This window comes from Hoplias malabaricus, chromosome 17 (genome assembly GCF_029633855.1).
Source record: "Hoplias malabaricus isolate fHopMal1 chromosome 17, fHopMal1.hap1, whole genome shotgun sequence".
Taxonomy (NCBI): domain Eukaryota; kingdom Metazoa; phylum Chordata; class Actinopteri; order Characiformes; family Erythrinidae; genus Hoplias; species Hoplias malabaricus.
Window position 1 is genome coordinate 18,632,539 of NC_089816.1, and position 15,974 is coordinate 18,648,512.

Consider the following 15,974-nt stretch of genomic DNA (forward strand, 5'->3'; position numbering starts at 1 on the left):
CACCAAAGATTTCTGCAGAAGACCTTGCAGAAAAAGAGAGAAAATTAATGAACAGTTGGTGCAGGGGGGAAAAGAATCAAGAGAGTAGCATTTTGAGATGTTAATGGAATTTGTGCTTAAAAGAGAACCCTATTTCACAGGAGCATGGAGGGGATGGAGATTGGAAACATTCACAGGAAGATGTTCGAGCCTCTCAAAAACCTTACTCACATGTAAGTGCTACTTTTCTCCTCTGAAATGTCACTCATTAAACTTTTATGACTTGGTGAAATGTTCGCAGTGACATACAGCTTCATGTCTCTGAAAGCGACCTTCACTTTGCGCTTATCCTGTTGGGTGATACGTCACAGCACTTGTCCCAGAATTTTGGGCCCCTTGAGATTCATATATGGGCCCCGTGCTGCACTCCATTTCTCTTAACAAAACATGTGCATAATTACTTATTTACAGCTTTATAATTCAATCTTGTAAACAGTCTGCAACAAACTGGGCCCATAATTACAAATAGACACAACAAAAATATGTAATCTGGAGAAGCAGAATGTGATATTTGTTCCTCTACAGAGGTCTGTGTCATTTCTCAGAGGACCTCATTAAAAATAAATGAAGGCAAAAGTTTTTCTGGCCCTGAAACTAGACCTGAAAGGAAGAACGGTGATGGTGATCAGGTGCTGAAGGTTGGAATAAAACTTATAGAAACAGAAGAATGAGGTGTTTTGCACTTTGATTCCTGTGCCTTACTTTGTCATTTAAATTCTTTGTGACTCTTCCACAATTTTCCACTTCCTGACTGTGACTCCTGTCTTAGCCCCGTACTGTGGATGAGTGACGGATCCATGAGCATTTACACACTTTCTCCTGACATAAGACAGATAAAAATGAAGAGCCCAGAAAACCCATCTTTCAAACCCAAACTAATTTCTGAATTCTTTCTAAACCCATGGGGAGTTGATAGAAAATAAAGGGGTGTAGCAGAGTAACAGTATTTGAGTTGGTTATGTTTAATGGTGATTATCACTTATAATAATAATAATAATTATTATTATTATTATTATTACTGAATTAAATGACAAAAATACTAATAATTTAGTAAAGATTAAAATACCGTCAACGCTAGGAAATGAGTTCTCAGGATTTTCAGACTCTTAAGGAACAAACCCCACACACTGTATTATTTCAAATAATGGAAACACTTTATTAAAAGGAAAGATAATAGGTTGATAAACATAGCACAATCATCAAAATCTCACGGAATCAACGCAGGTGAAACCAGTTCGAATTTAATACTTGGCTAGGCTATATGACTTGTGAATGATGTGTTGCTAGCCCCCTCCAGGGTACAATCCCGCCTTGCGCCCAATGATTCCAGGTAGGCTCTGGACCCACCGCGACCCTGAACTGGATAAGCGATTACAGATAATGAATGAATGAATGATGTGTTGCTAAATGATTTAATTAGGGTATAATTTTATCAAGAGATTTAATTCGATATCAGCTCTGAACATGAGGAATTTAGCTTACTTTTTCCACGATTCAACCACTCGATGGGTACAGCAGCACTTTGAGGTGATTGGAGCTAGATCCAGCCTGGCTCCGGCAGTTCTTTTTGTGGGAGCGTTGATGCTGGGTCAGCGTAGGTGTTGTCACTTGCGAGGCAGGCCGCTTCAGGCACCCGCAGAGCGTGGTGACGTCAGTTGAAGGATTTCCTCTGGCTCGCTGTCCTGAGTGGGAGTCTCCTTCCAGATGGAAGGGTTTCAGAATAAGTTTGCGGTTTTCCTCCGATCTTCAGAAGCTGCTTTACGAATTAATTAGCTAATACTTAGTTTACGATTTCAGCGGTGGCCCTTATTCTGGCCAAAATAAGTTTCACCTGCTTTGATCAGTCGTAAAATTAAACTTGGATTGGGCTACAAACAACGGACACAAATGAGAAAAGCAAAGATTACTGACAATTAATCGACCGTTTACTCTTTTAGTTTCTGTATTGCACTGCTAACTGACACAAGGCGTCCCCTGTAAGTTGCATGAAGGTCCTTTTCTTTTAAGAGTCTTTGGAAGAGTCGGCTTGTCAGCGTAGACGAGAAGAGCTATGCGAAGAGTTAAAAGAGAGTTCAAGAAGGAAGAAGAAGGAACACGCCTCCTTTTTTCATAGGTGGTGCGGCCACGCCCATTTGGGAGTTCTTTTCTCTGATTGGTTCCTGGGTCTGAGGTTCACATGACTGTCTTCAAATTTCAGGGAAGAGAGAGAGAGATCATAATTTTTTCCGGCGGATATATAAACTCAATGAATAAAATATACTTCATACATACTTGAATATAGCATAATGAGTATACTGGATTATTTTGATCAAATATATATATATATCGAGTACATTACCAACTATTCTAGATGTTAGAAATTAATTTGTCTTTCTAAATTGAGATTGAAACAGTAATTCACATCACTCGGTTAGTTAGTAGACAGTCACCTGAGAATAACAGAGGATAACATTAATAACACATTGCATAATACATGTTTAGAAACAATGACATATAAGAGTCCGATATGATTTTTAGAGGTAGAGAGGGCGAAAAGTGATTTTGCAAATGTCCACTTGGGGCACTGTTGGTCCATGCTGTTTGTCTGGTTTGAACTCGCGTTGGAGGTCACCATTGGCAGTCCTGGGCCATCTGTTGATTTGGATAAGATAAGGTACCCGTCGACGCTGAGTGTGTGTGGCGGGGGGGTGCAGAATCTTTCAGCACACACACACACACTGTGGAATGCAGGTCCTGTCCAAAACTTATCATCAGAGTGAAGAGTCAGAGTCTTAATTTTTCATTTCTTGATCTGGGTCCATACTCCACTACAGGGGGGTGAAATGCATTGTTTTGAGGTCAATTGATGAAATGAAATTTTGCAGTCATAATTCCATAAATACTACAAAAAAACATACTTAAAAACATAAACAAGTGTTGAGTAATTAGACATAGAGAGAACAACATTCTTACCCTCATCACAGCTCAGTCAGTGTTTAGCATTTCCCAGAATTGAGGCTTTACTTGCATCACCTTTTATAAAAATCTGACCATGGCTTTTGTTCGGTCCTGAAACTCTGAGAACTAATGAAAAAAAAATGTCATCCCTCTCTCTGCCCCCACCCCCACACCCTCTCTCTCTCTTTATCTCTCAGATACTTTAAAAAGTTTCAGTACTGTGGTTATGCTCCTCATGTCCGAAGCTGTAAGCCCAACACTGATGGGATCTCATCATTTGAAGATCTTCTGGCCAACATTGTCCTGCGTGTGTTTGTTTGGGTGGTGTCGGCCACCACCTGCTTCGGCAACATCTTTGTCATCTGCATGCGCTCCTACATCCGTTCTGAGAACAAGCTACACGCCATGTGCATCATTTCCCTCTGCTGTAAGAATGTCCAGTGTTCATCACGTCTGTATCTCTAAAATGATCTCTCTCCTCTAAACCCAACCTCCTCTCTCCTTTAAACCCAACCTCCTCTCTCCTTTAAACACAACCTCCTCTCTCCTCTAAACCCAACCTCCTCTTCTCTTCTAATCCCAACCTCCTTTTTTCCTCTAAACCCAACATCCTCTTGATGGAAAAGGGCAGCTTCAAAGTCAAGCATTACATCAGCTGTTAAGCATGCAGACACTTGTGGCTGTTGTTATCATGAGTTTTAATGAAGTGTCCAGTTCAGAAACAATATCCGATGCTCTGCATGCGTGGCCAGCTCAGAGTAATCCACATCACTCCTGAAAAGAACTTCACCACACACCACTCACTGGAATCGGTGAAACTAAAACACCCAGCTTAATGAGATGTCTTTGTGAAGTGCACTTACTCAGTCTCTGGAGAAAGGATGAGGCCTTTGAAAATATTTTCATCACCACACACTACATTTCAGATTAAAGATGCAGACAGACTCTGTTTATCTGATCAGGCCAGTTTTGGTCCAGGCCAATTTCTGCACCAGTCTTTCGTGATGGAGTTGCTCTGTAACATTACATTATTTTGTATTCCAGTTTTGGGAACATGTCTTTCTTCTTCTTAGTCGTTCTTGCTATACTCCTCAGAAATATTAAGTTCCACTTAATAGCAATTTACAATGAAAATAAAATAAATTAAGTCTTGGCAGCAGTGGGCCTGTGCACATCTTATTGCCCAGACAGGGATTAACTTGAATCTGAACTAACACCTGAACTGACCTCTGCTTCCTTGGGCAGGTGCTGATGGTTTGATGGGAGTGTACCTGTTTGTGATCGGGGCATATGATCTGAAGTTTCGGGGTGAGTATAACCGCCATGCCCAGGCATGGATGGACAGTGTGCCATGTCAGGTGGTGGGATCTCTGGCCATGCTTTCCACAGAGGTGTCTGTTCTGCTCCTGACCTACCTCACCATGGAGAAGTACATCTGCATCGTCTACCCTTTCCGCTACTTGACCCCTGGACGCCAGCGCACTGTCTCTATCCTGGTGGTCATCTGGATCCTGGGCTTCATCATTGCCTTCTTGCCCCTGGTGTGGAAAGAAGTATTCAGGAACTTTTACGGAACCAACGGAGTTTGTTTCCCTCTCCACTCTGAACAGCCAGAGACTGTAGGAGCCCAGATCTACTCCATCGTCATCTTCCTGGGTGAGTAGAAAAGGCTGCATTGTGGAGATGGTTGATTTTTCAGATTGCAACTTATGAAAAAGGCAGCTGCTCACATCAACATGAATATGAAATGTCTGAACTGACCAATCACACTGCGTCCACTTTGGGTCTGATGTGAAATCACATACAAATGCAGCTTGAGTTTGATCAGAATAATTTGGAACTATCTTGTGACTTTTTGCCACTGTGCAGATGCTCCAACTGAAACCTACTGTAGTACATGTTTGCGTAACGCAGTAGCCACAATAGCTAGTTCACTGTTTGTATAAATCATTACACCACAGTAGTATTCACTATGAGGAATATGTCAACCACAGATTGGGTTTGTTTATCCTTTAGGCGTTTGACCAGTATCAATTTCACTAGGTTCACTAAGAAGGGCTGGAACAGAACTGCAATGGATCAGAATGTACTGGGTTAAAGGTGCAATGATGTATTTATTAACAGAATATCATAAGCTTCTGCAATTGTGTGCATAAATGTGTGTGAATAACTAAAAAAGGAAAATAAAAGTTCAAATTCATTCAGTTCAATTTAGCTCTATTCAGATTTCAAAACAGATACTTCAGTGTATTTATTGACAAAAATGCAAAGGTTCAGATACCCAGAGAAAACAAAATTTTTCTCCCAGAGTGCACATGAGCAGAATGCATCTTATCTTCAGTAATAACATAATAGACTTCAGTGGCATTCAACTCATCTTTCCACAGTGTAATAGTCTTTGAGTGAAAATGAGAACCAACGGGTTTTTCTTAAAGTTATAGTCAATGTTCTTTGTTTCTTCCTTTTTCCCTTTTTATGTGTGTAATAGGTCCATACGTATCAGAAAATGTATTCAGATCTTCACTACCTGGGTAGACAAAAGTTGTGTATGTTTTGAGTTTCTCCTCTATCTGCAGCTATCTCTCTCCATGCAGTGATTGCACTGCAGACATCACTTGCACAGTACTCTGGGACGTGTAGTTTTGGGTTTGCTCACTATTTTGGATTTTTGGGAAAGTTCACTTGCTTTTCCCTTGGAGAAAAACAACCTGTACAATACAGCACTTAGTTTAATAAGGTCTGTACTATGAGCATATTCATCTCAACACGTGTCTGATTAATAAACAGCAGAATTTTACACTTATCTTTAAGTTTCTGTAAGTAGTTGCAGTTTTGTATGAATGTGGAAATAAATTCCAATGGAGTTTGAGTAATAGAAAAGGATGTGTGTCAAGTTTTATGGGGTGCACCACGGAAAACATTTGGGAACCACTGCTCTACAGAATGGCTCAAAAATAGCATGGTTATTTTAACAGGGTTACACTTGTGACCATGTTGCCAGTGCTGGCGAGCAATCCTCATACAGCATGCCCTTTTTACAGGCACACAGACTATGCCACCCCAGCTGGAAATACTCAAATGAATGAGTTAAGTTGTTCCACACTGACCAGACTTTATTCACATAATAAGTGTTAAAATTAATGCTGTACAACAGCTTCACGATTACTGGCAAGAAGAGTGGCAATAAAATTTCTTTTTGGCAATAAAAGAAATCTACAAACTGCCCATCAATCACAATAAGAGTGTTGACCACAGGTTTACTCCCTTATATCCACAAAATTACAAAACGTGGAATATGGTCTCTCACTAACCATGAAAATATAAAAATACATCTCGAAACCATATTTTATATAAAAATAAGAAAAGAAACTAAATAAATAAAGACAACCCAAGAACACCCAATCACTTAATCCACACAAAAAAAGAAAACTTCTAATAGTATGGCTTTTTAAATTACTGCCCCAAGCCAACCACTTACTATGACAATTAAACTATACACTTTGGAATAACCTGATGACACTAGGCAGCCAGTACAATAAAGAACAAAGATTTTACATATAAAAATATTTTGGCTGCAATGTGGATCCATACAAATATTCAACTATATCTCAAATTTATATATATATAAATAATAATAATGATGATAATTTAAAAAAAAGGGAAAAAAAACAGTGGCCTGCAGACAGCCAGGTCTTGTTCCTCTAGACAAGAGAAAACATCGCAATAGCAAAATTATTTAAAAAATATACAATATTTTAACAATCAGATCCAAACATTAAAACACTCCATTGTCAATTAAATGAAAATAAGATGAAATAACAAAACAAATCAAAAAGGACACCTACCTTACCTTATCACGTTTGTTTACGCAAGCACCAACAACCCAACAACCCCCCCCCCTTCCCCCCGACGTACCTGGATTAACGTCCACAGATTAATAAAAAAAAAATGAATTAATATAACAAAATGAAGGCTAATAATTACTAATTCTTAAATTAAATAAATAACATTTAAATGAAAGTAAATAAACTCTTCAAAATTAACCTATGATTTGCACCCACCTCTCAGTTCCAGCAGAGGTCAAAAACAGCTCAAAAGTATTATTCCCTCAGTCCTACCACACACTACTTCCTTATTTAAGCATTTAGTATTGTTTTTCCGTAGGCCTGAACCTGGTGGCGTTCCTCGTTATTTTGTTGTCCTACGGGAGCATGTTCTACAACATCCAGAGAACTGAGACGCAGACAACAAAATACAGCAACCATATCAAGAAAGAGGTGACAATAGCCAAGCGCTTCTTTTCCATTGTCATCACAGACTCACTCTGCTGGATCCCCATTTTCATCCTCAAGATCTTATCGCTCATGGATGTGGAAATCCCAGGTTGGTTTGTTATCAGGGTCTTTATGTTCAGGTATAGAGACAAAACCAGGATTTAAATATGATGCTGTGTGTTGGGTTAGGGTTAGGCTTTATTCATTAGAGTAATCTCTGTCTTCTTCCTCATGTATCTTAATGCAGGAACCATCAGCTCATGGGTGGTCATCTTCATCCTGCCCATAAACAGCGCTCTGAACCCCATTCTCTACACTCTGACCACACGGCCCTTTAAAGAGACCCTCCTGCAGGTTTGGACAAACTACAGACAAAGACGACCTCTGCTGAGCAGCCATGCGGCTCACCCGCCCTTCTTTACCTGGCAGGAGATGTGGCCGCTGCAGGAGAACAGCCAACACCTGACCTCACCCGAGTACCTGGCACATCCTTCAGAAATGTCCTGCACCTCTGGGACATCCCAGCTCCTGCCCCCAGATAAAAACAACAGGACATGACTCTTTGAGGATGGGACTCGGTACTGGACTCAGAATGACCCAAATACATTTGAGCACAGAATAATCGTGGATCTGGATCGTTTGATTGTCTAGGTTCAGAAAGGCCTGGGCTTGTTTTTCATTAGAAATCTGTGATGAGAAGTGGATAATGAGCAGCATCTTGAAATATGTTTCATCATCAGTCGTCGCTAAGTCTCAGTCATGCTGGACAGTATTTTGTGAAGTGACCGAAGATGGACTGGGGGTCGGCGTCAGCTGCTGGTCGGCAGCTGGATGTTAGAGAACCCACTGACTGTAAAGAGAAACAACACAAATGTCAGCTGTGAATTCGGTGAGAACAGTGACACGATTCATCCTATAATCACACACCTGCATTCTTTGGGGAGTCACCAACTCACTTGGGGCAGAGAGTGCAGGAAACAGTGGGGGGAGTTTAAGTAGCATTAAAAAAGCCAAATTAAATATTATTTCGTCACAGCAGAGTAAACCACTGACTGCAGACAATAGCCATTAGCAACAGAGCTAACACAGCAATGAGCTAGCCGGTGAACACTAGCACTACAGAAACTAAAAAGATCATTTATGTATTCATTAATTTATAATAAAGAGGATCATGTGTCTGCGTGGGTTTCCTCCGGGTGACTGTCTGTGAGGAGTGTGTTGTGTTCTCCCTGTGTGCGCGTGGGTTTCCTCCGGGTGACTTTGAGGAGTGTTGTGTGTTTTCCCTGTGTCTGCGTGGATTTCCTCCAGGTGACTGTCTGTGTGGAGTGTGGTGTGTTCTCCCTGTGTCTGTGTGGGTTTCCTCCGGGTGACTGTCTGTGAGGAGTGTGGTGTGTTTTTCCTGTGTCTGCGTGGGTTTCCTCCGGGTGACTGTCTGTGAGGAGTGTGGTGTATTCTCCCTGTGTCTGCGTGGGTTTCCTCTGGGTGACTCTCTGTGAGGAGTGTGTTAGGTTCTCCCTGTGTCCACGTGGGTTTCCTCCGGGTGACTGTCTGTGAGGAGTGTGTTGTGTTCTCCCTGTGTGCGCATGGGTTTCCTCCGGGTGACTTTGAGGAGTGTTGTGTGTTTTCCCTGTGTCTGCGTGGATTTCCTCCTGGTGACTGTCTGTGAGGAGTGTGTTGTGTTCTCTCTGTGTCTGCGTGGGTTTCCTCTGGGTGACTCTCTGTGAGGAGTGTGGTATGTTCTCCCTGTGTCCACGTGGGTTTCCTCCGGGTGACTGTCTGTGAGGAGTGTGTTGTGTTCTCCCTGTGTGCGCGTGGGTTTCCTCCGGGTGACTTTGAGGAGTGTTGTGTGTTTTCCCTGTGTCTGCGTGGATTTCCTCCAGGTGACTGTCTGTGAGGAGTGTGGTGTGTTCTCTCTGTGTCTGCATGGGTTCCTCCCGGTGACTGTCTGTGAGGAGTGTGGTGTGTTTTTCCTGTGTCTGAGTTTCCTTGAGTCTTTCCATGTTCCCTCATGTTTATGATCTGCATGTTGTGTCCTTGTCAGTTGTGAGGTATATGTCAGTGGTTAACATCCACAGACATGGTGTGCTCATTTTGTTTGTTTATTTGCTTGAGTATCCTGAAAGGCACTTTTAAAATAAAATGTATTATTTTGTAAATATATTTGTTTATTTATTATTTCCAGAGGGGAAAAAAAACTTAAGTTCATCTTTCAAAAGAAAACAACAAATTTTCTATTAAATGGAAATATTGTTTTATAAACCCTTCATTAAAATACAGTGTTATTCCACCCGACTCCAATTTATGAAACACTGTATGCGTGTATTCTTGTCCTATGATATATTTAGTTGTATATTTATGCATTTATTTATCATAAAAATCTCTTCTCAGAGAGAAATTCCAGCATTTATCAGAATAGCCTGTTCATTTGTATGTGATATTTGTTTCTGTTGTTTGATGAAAGTGCAGCTTTAAAATTACTATAATAATAAATAACATTTAATCAAAACTGAATTACATTTATTTGTTATTACTGCAACAAAAAACACATTAAACAACAAAGCTATTAAACCCCATTTCAACACAGACAAATCATCATTAAATTTCATTGTCTCATCACTCCACGCTCTCAGAGCCTCAGAGCTATTGATCGACCGATATGGGTGTTTTGATTGCTGATGCCGATTTTTAGACAGCAGTAGTGGCCGATGGCCGATACGTAAAGCCGATATTCCCATTCCTCAGGCAGTGAATAAACTAAAGACATTATCATGATTTATTCTTACAGAAAACCCTTCAAATTTGTAAAAGAAACCATTTATAGGTCCTAAAATACATATGAAGTGGTCAAAAGTTTATGAAAACCACAAAAAAATGTAGGCGCTTGTCTTATTTTTGAAAAAAAAAAAAATGTTAGCGGCTATAAACTGAAGTCCCATTACTTTTTTCTTTTTAAAGTTGTGTCTCCAGGGGTCTACTTTCATCAGGTAAAATTTGGAGTTGATACCTCATACTGACTTCAAGTTATTGAAGCTGAAGCAGACAGTGGACAGATGGCCTCTCCAAGTGTCTCTTTAGACCCCAAGCTCTCCATAAGGAAAATTATTACGTTTACTGCAAAGATACAGTGTACATATCTTGTCTAGACCTAATGTCAACATCTTAGTGTTTTTCTTTATTTTCTATGAGAAACTCGTCTACTGTCCCTCACCTATGGAGTCAAAAAAGGGTCAAAAAATTTTGAGTTGTAAAACAATACTCACAAACGTAACTGACTTTGTAACTGCGTTTGAGCAACTACTCACACGTAAAACTAAAATCCACAAATGTATTGGAATGCACAAATTTAAAACAACAATAATAATAATTTAAATTCACAAATATGAAAAAAAAAGATTTGCATTTGTAAATCAAGTGTTGTTAATGTGTGAATCAGAACCTTCTCAAATGGCTTAAAATGTGCAAGAGCAAACCTTTTTAAGGTTCCAAATGTGACAGTGAGAGTTTTTGAATGAGGTGGAAAAAATCCACACATTCGCCTTTTCTGCTGCGTGTGCGAATCTCTTTTTGCAGTTGCCATCTACACTAGGATTTCTTGTGCGCGTCTACATCACGGTTTACGGTAGAACGTGTGCGAGCGAGAGGGGGGGACTGGCAGAAAAGATAGTAGTCTTGAAAACAAAAAGACAATAACTTTCAAACTTTAAAAACTGATTTCAAGACTACAGACATGATGTCTAGCATCTTTTGAATTTAACATTTTTAAAATTCTATTATAACTGTCATTTTCAGGAAATATGAATTACTAGCAGGAGATAATCATTAACTGCTTTTACCCACAATAGCAAAACTAAACGATAATGAAATCATATGCACATTGTACCTAAGAAAAAAGGTTTTAAAGACTGCACTTGGCTCCCTGGTAACACTGCAATTGTATTTAACCATAATTTTTAGGGACATTTGAAATATTACTATTCCAAACACACACACACACAAAAAAAACATATACTTTTTACCTGAGACCATGTTCTTCGTAAATGCAGTACATATCCCTGCTAATTAGTACCTAGTACTATAAACTTTTTATGGTCTTAAACATTACAAGATTCATAAAATTAAATTATAATTTCTTTCTGAATTTTACCATACTCTTCCTGCAAATTCCTACAGTAAAAAGTTATGAGAATTATACCCAGGGAAACTGAAAATATGTACTTCAAGACTGCAGTGGACAGTTTCTGGTAAATTATCTGGTAACATTTTGATTTAACCCATTATTAGCACTCACTTTTGCAATATGTGCAAATTGTAGCGTATGTTGGGTTTTTAATCATACGCTGAGAAATATAAATATATTTCTATATTTATATTTATAGTTTGTATTTATAGCGTTGACCTTATTCAAACTCCTATAGTCTCTGATATTTGACTTTATGATATTAATTAAAGTTTATAATTGGCTTAAGCAATTAAAATGTTAATAATTAGTCTGAGAATGAATATTAATCAAGCTAAGTGAGTTCTTCAGGATTTTCAGAAATTCTAATGAACAAAACTGCATACACTGTGATTTCAAATAATGAAAGTTTTATTAACAAGAAGAAAGATATTTACTTAACATAGCATAACCTTGTAATCTCACGGCGTCAGCGCAGGGGAGACCGATTCGAGCTTAAAGGTGAGCTAGGCACTTCTAGCTTGTGACTAAATTGTTGCTACTTAAGGTTTAATTAATAGTAAATTATAAAGGGACTTAATTAGACATCAGCTCCTGGAAAAGTGTAAGATTTGCTAGCTTACTCTTTTGCCGTTTCACCGAGCCGTCGCGTCCTGCTGTTTAACCTCCGTGTTCGGGGGTTGTTTCTCGTCGTTTCCACGTAGTGAGGAACAGGCCCGCTTGTAAAGGAGATTCCCTTCCGATTGAGTTAGAAGCTCTCGGCTTCAGGCGGAGCGGCGTCGATCGAGATTTCCCTTCTTTGGAGAGTCGCAGTCGTGGCTGGTTTCTCACCGAGGTGGAGTGGCTTTTTCAGAGTATTAGCTCGTCTCGTTGTTCGGTTTCCCAGGAGTAATGCCTTCAGAAGTCAGCTTTATAACATTAATATAGCTGCTATCAACTAATCAAAAAGGTTGATATCTTATTCTGGCCACGAAAAAGTTTCGCCTACTTTGATCACTTGTAAGATCACACTTCGATGGGCAATAAAACAAAACACACTTAAAAGAAAAGAAGATATTCAAATCACTCGACGCATTATTAAATTTCTTTCACACTAGCTAACTCAAGACGTCTCTTGTGAGCTTTGGTGAAGTCTTTTAAGGTTCTTCTTTGTTTCGTCGGCGTGAAGGAGAAGGCATCTCGCTTTGGAGAGGTTTTGGAATTTGGAGCGTTGTTTTCTGTTGATCTCTTTGTTGTTTCGACCTCAGTCTTCCTCTTGAACTTCTCGAACTGTTTGAAATCCTTCTCCTTCTTCTGTGTGCTGAGCTTGAATTTTCTGTGTTCTCTTTCACTGCTGTGTCGAGCTGTCGAGCTGTTTCTCAAAGCCAGTGCGGTCACGCCCTAATGGGAGGCGTTCTTTTTTGATTGGACGCGAGTTCAGGCTCACGGGACTCTCACGAGGGGAAGAGAGTAGGAGGGGGCGTTTGAATCAGCGGTTCACAGACGGAATATGAATTTCGCGTATGGAAATTCCTTATACACTTTAGTAACATATAACAATGAGTATACTGGATTATTAATATCAAACATTTACATAACATTTCATCTTGGGTACGTTGTGTTCACGTCCCATTTACAATAATATTATTATGGTGTTTAATTCACGTTTCTAATCAGAAGCAGAACTTCTTTTCATGGTTAACAATCAGCAATATACATCATTTCATTAGAAGGTGGGCATTCATCTGAGGGCACAGAAAGTGACATTAATACATTTGTTTATACACATTTAATCAGAATTTGACTTCATTCCAGTCATTTGTTTTAGGCGACCCCGAGCGAGGCGTAGTTTCGCCAGTGTCCATTTGGGGTCGCTGTTGGTCCATGCCGTGTTGGTTGTCGAATAGGTGAGTCACGGGGGTTCAACCGAGGTCACTTTCGTTCAACCATTTGCTGATTCTGTAAGCGATAATGAGCGGACACTTAGGCGTCCCTGTCGTAAAATAGGGCCGTAAAAACTCTCTTCTTTGTTCTGTTTTCCTGTTTCTCACAAGAGAAAGGGGGTGTTTGGGGCCATGTGTCACTTGAAAGTGTCTTTGATGTTTAGATTAGGTGTGTGTGTGGGGGGGCTGCAGGGCCTTTGCACCCCTGCGGTTCGTGCCTTGGTCGCAGACGAAAGGTCCCCTTCAGACTGGAAAAGTTTTAATTCAAAACTTTTCATTTCTTCATTTTTCATTTTAATTTTTCATCCGTTATTCATATTCGGTCCATACTCCACTACATTCCCCACTTTCTTTTCAGTTTTATGGTTCGGCAGGGAGCATGGATCTGAAAAGAACTTTTGCTGTGGAGGAAGGTGAGATCAGCAAGCATATTCAAACACATTTCCAGAGCTGATGTATTCCTATTAGTGTGTGGGTGCATATGGAATGTGTATGTTTGCATGCTGAAGGGATTCTAATTATTTAGGGGTAGGTCTTGTTCAAACGCAACCTCGAGAGCTGATTCTTCGACATGGCCTTCGGCTTCATATCTAAAACTTGGGGGTTCACCTCTCTGGGCTCTTTTATGTCTGACGAATTTGACCATTTTATTAGACCAAGTTTCTAACCTGCTCTGGAGGGTTCGAGTGCGTTTGAAATAGAACCAGGCTATGCCAAAGGTCAGAAGATATCCTAATCCTACCAGGGTAACTAGTAAGGTGTCCGGAGTGGACCATGCATAGGTGACAGGCTGAACTGGCCATAGGGGTTGAGACGACAGCTCTCTAAGAGTGTTATCTATGGGGGTTAGATCAATGACTTGGGTTCCCTCATATTCTAGGCGAGTTAGTGTTTTAGTATCTAGCTCGATGGTGTGTTTGGAGAAGAACTCTGAGATTTCTATGTCGCTTTCATATTGGTCAGGGTTTAGGTGATACAGGGCCAGGTCTCCTACATGTAAGATTGCGTTTACGGGGACATCTACCCAGAAGGTTTGGCTAGGAAGGAGTACCCTTTCTGAGGTGTCATGTTGATCATAGGTTAGTAGGGCCTCTCTAAAGGGGGTGTTAACCAACCAACGATTTCCAACAATTTCAGCTTGAGTACTGGTTACCAAACTTCTGGGTGTGACGACTACCGGGCATTGAGTATTACTCATCATAGGCTTGAGGCCACAGATCCCATTTGCGCTGTCACGAATGAAAGGTTTGCTAGGGCACAAGTAGTGAATGTCTTTAGTGAGCGTGCACATAAGCAAATTGGGTACCAGATATAGGTCAGGGTTATCGTCTTGGTATGCTACAAGAGATGTTGTTTTTACACGAACGTAGGCAGAATCTTGCCAAAAGCCAATGTTGACAACATCTTTCAAGCGGTAGATGTTTTCAGGCGCCATTATGGGAAGGTTAATGATGAAAGCTAATTCTCGGTCTTGAGGATTAACGTAAATTGGGATGGCGCTACCTAAGGTATAGGCTAGGTGGGCCTGGAGATCAGTAACTACTTCTCGAGTTGCTGTAGATAAAATCTCCTGTACTAAGGATAGAGGCACCAGGTAGGGAGGAATCCTCCCCATGGCTAGGCTATCTACAGAGGAGCTGATTTCTTGTAGCATATCAGACAATAACATATTCACAAGCTGGATGTGGGCAAGGTCACATTGTACTACTGAAAGCATAGAGTTAAACGTCTGGAGCATTTTGTTCAAGGTGACACTGTGAGCGTTGAGCACTACGACGGTGCCACGTAGGGTTTGCCCAATTGTTTGCAGGTGCTGCTGCTGTTTGTCTAATTGGGTTTTAATGTTCGGAATTTCAGCTTGCAGTTCCCCTACTTGACGTTTAACAGTGGCTACATTGACGGCATTGACGGTGGACGTTCCGAGACTCAGTATTGATCCCACAGTTGCAGCTGCCATTAGCAATCCGCCTATGAAGCGTTTAGGTCGTTTGTTAAAACCATTTAGTTCTGATTGCGTTACGGTGAACTTTTGTAGCTGGCGGAGCAAATGAGTTACGTCGGCTTCAGCATGGCTGATAGCTTCTTCAGTCCATCTAACTCCGTTCCGGCCAGTCTGCAGAGTGGTTATCGGTAGGTTTTTGCTACACGCTTCGGCGGGATTCAACCGTACAAATACTCTCTGGGTATGGAGGCGGCAATTAGTGATTAGCAGTCCCGGCTGGTCTTTCAGTATTATTCCAGAGTCAGGACCCGGTTCGATCACTTCAGGGAGCACGGCGGTTCCTAGGGAGCCGACGATCAGGAGAATGAGCAGCGGGGCCATCCTACCGGAAGAGATGCTCATGGTTAGATTTAGGGTATTTACGGCGAGTCGTTTAGACAAATTATAAAATTTTTCACGATACCCCCCTTTTGATAAAAGTTTCCTAGGGTAAACACTCTACAATAATTGATGATGAGGGACTAGGGTCTTGCACCCTGAGTGTCCTCAGTCTGGTTAGAAGCTTGTTGCCTGCTAAAGAGTGAGAGAAAAAGGGAAAAGGGATAGGAGAACTAAGGTGTGAGTAGAAGGTTGTAGTTGTTTGTTAACTAACACCCTTCCTGCCTTTGGTTCTGTCGTTTATG

The 15,974-nt window shown here is 40.7% G+C and overlaps 1 protein-coding gene across 9 annotated transcripts in view; it reads left to right on the plus strand.

Moving 5' to 3' along the window:
• Positions 1 to 9,668, plus strand: part of rxfp1 (relaxin family peptide receptor 1) — a 47,909-nt gene extending 38,241 nt beyond the window's left edge. For 8 of the 9 annotated variants that reach the window (XM_066649725.1, XM_066649727.1, XM_066649728.1 and 5 more), the window contains 5 exons: positions 141 to 212; positions 3,174 to 3,403; positions 4,222 to 4,632; positions 7,141 to 7,359; positions 7,498 to 9,668. In XM_066649725.1, coding sequence (XP_066505822.1) covers positions 141 to 212; positions 3,174 to 3,403; positions 4,222 to 4,632; positions 7,141 to 7,359; positions 7,498 to 7,808 — 1,243 coding nt within the window. In that variant the 3' untranslated portion in view covers positions 7,809 to 9,668. Of the gene's footprint in view, positions 1 to 140; positions 213 to 3,173; positions 3,404 to 4,221; positions 4,633 to 5,464; positions 5,627 to 7,140; positions 7,360 to 7,497 lie in introns of those variants that run through there. The other variant, XM_066649732.1, reaches the window with a different exon arrangement.
• Positions 9,669 to 15,974: the final 6,306 nt, after the last annotated feature.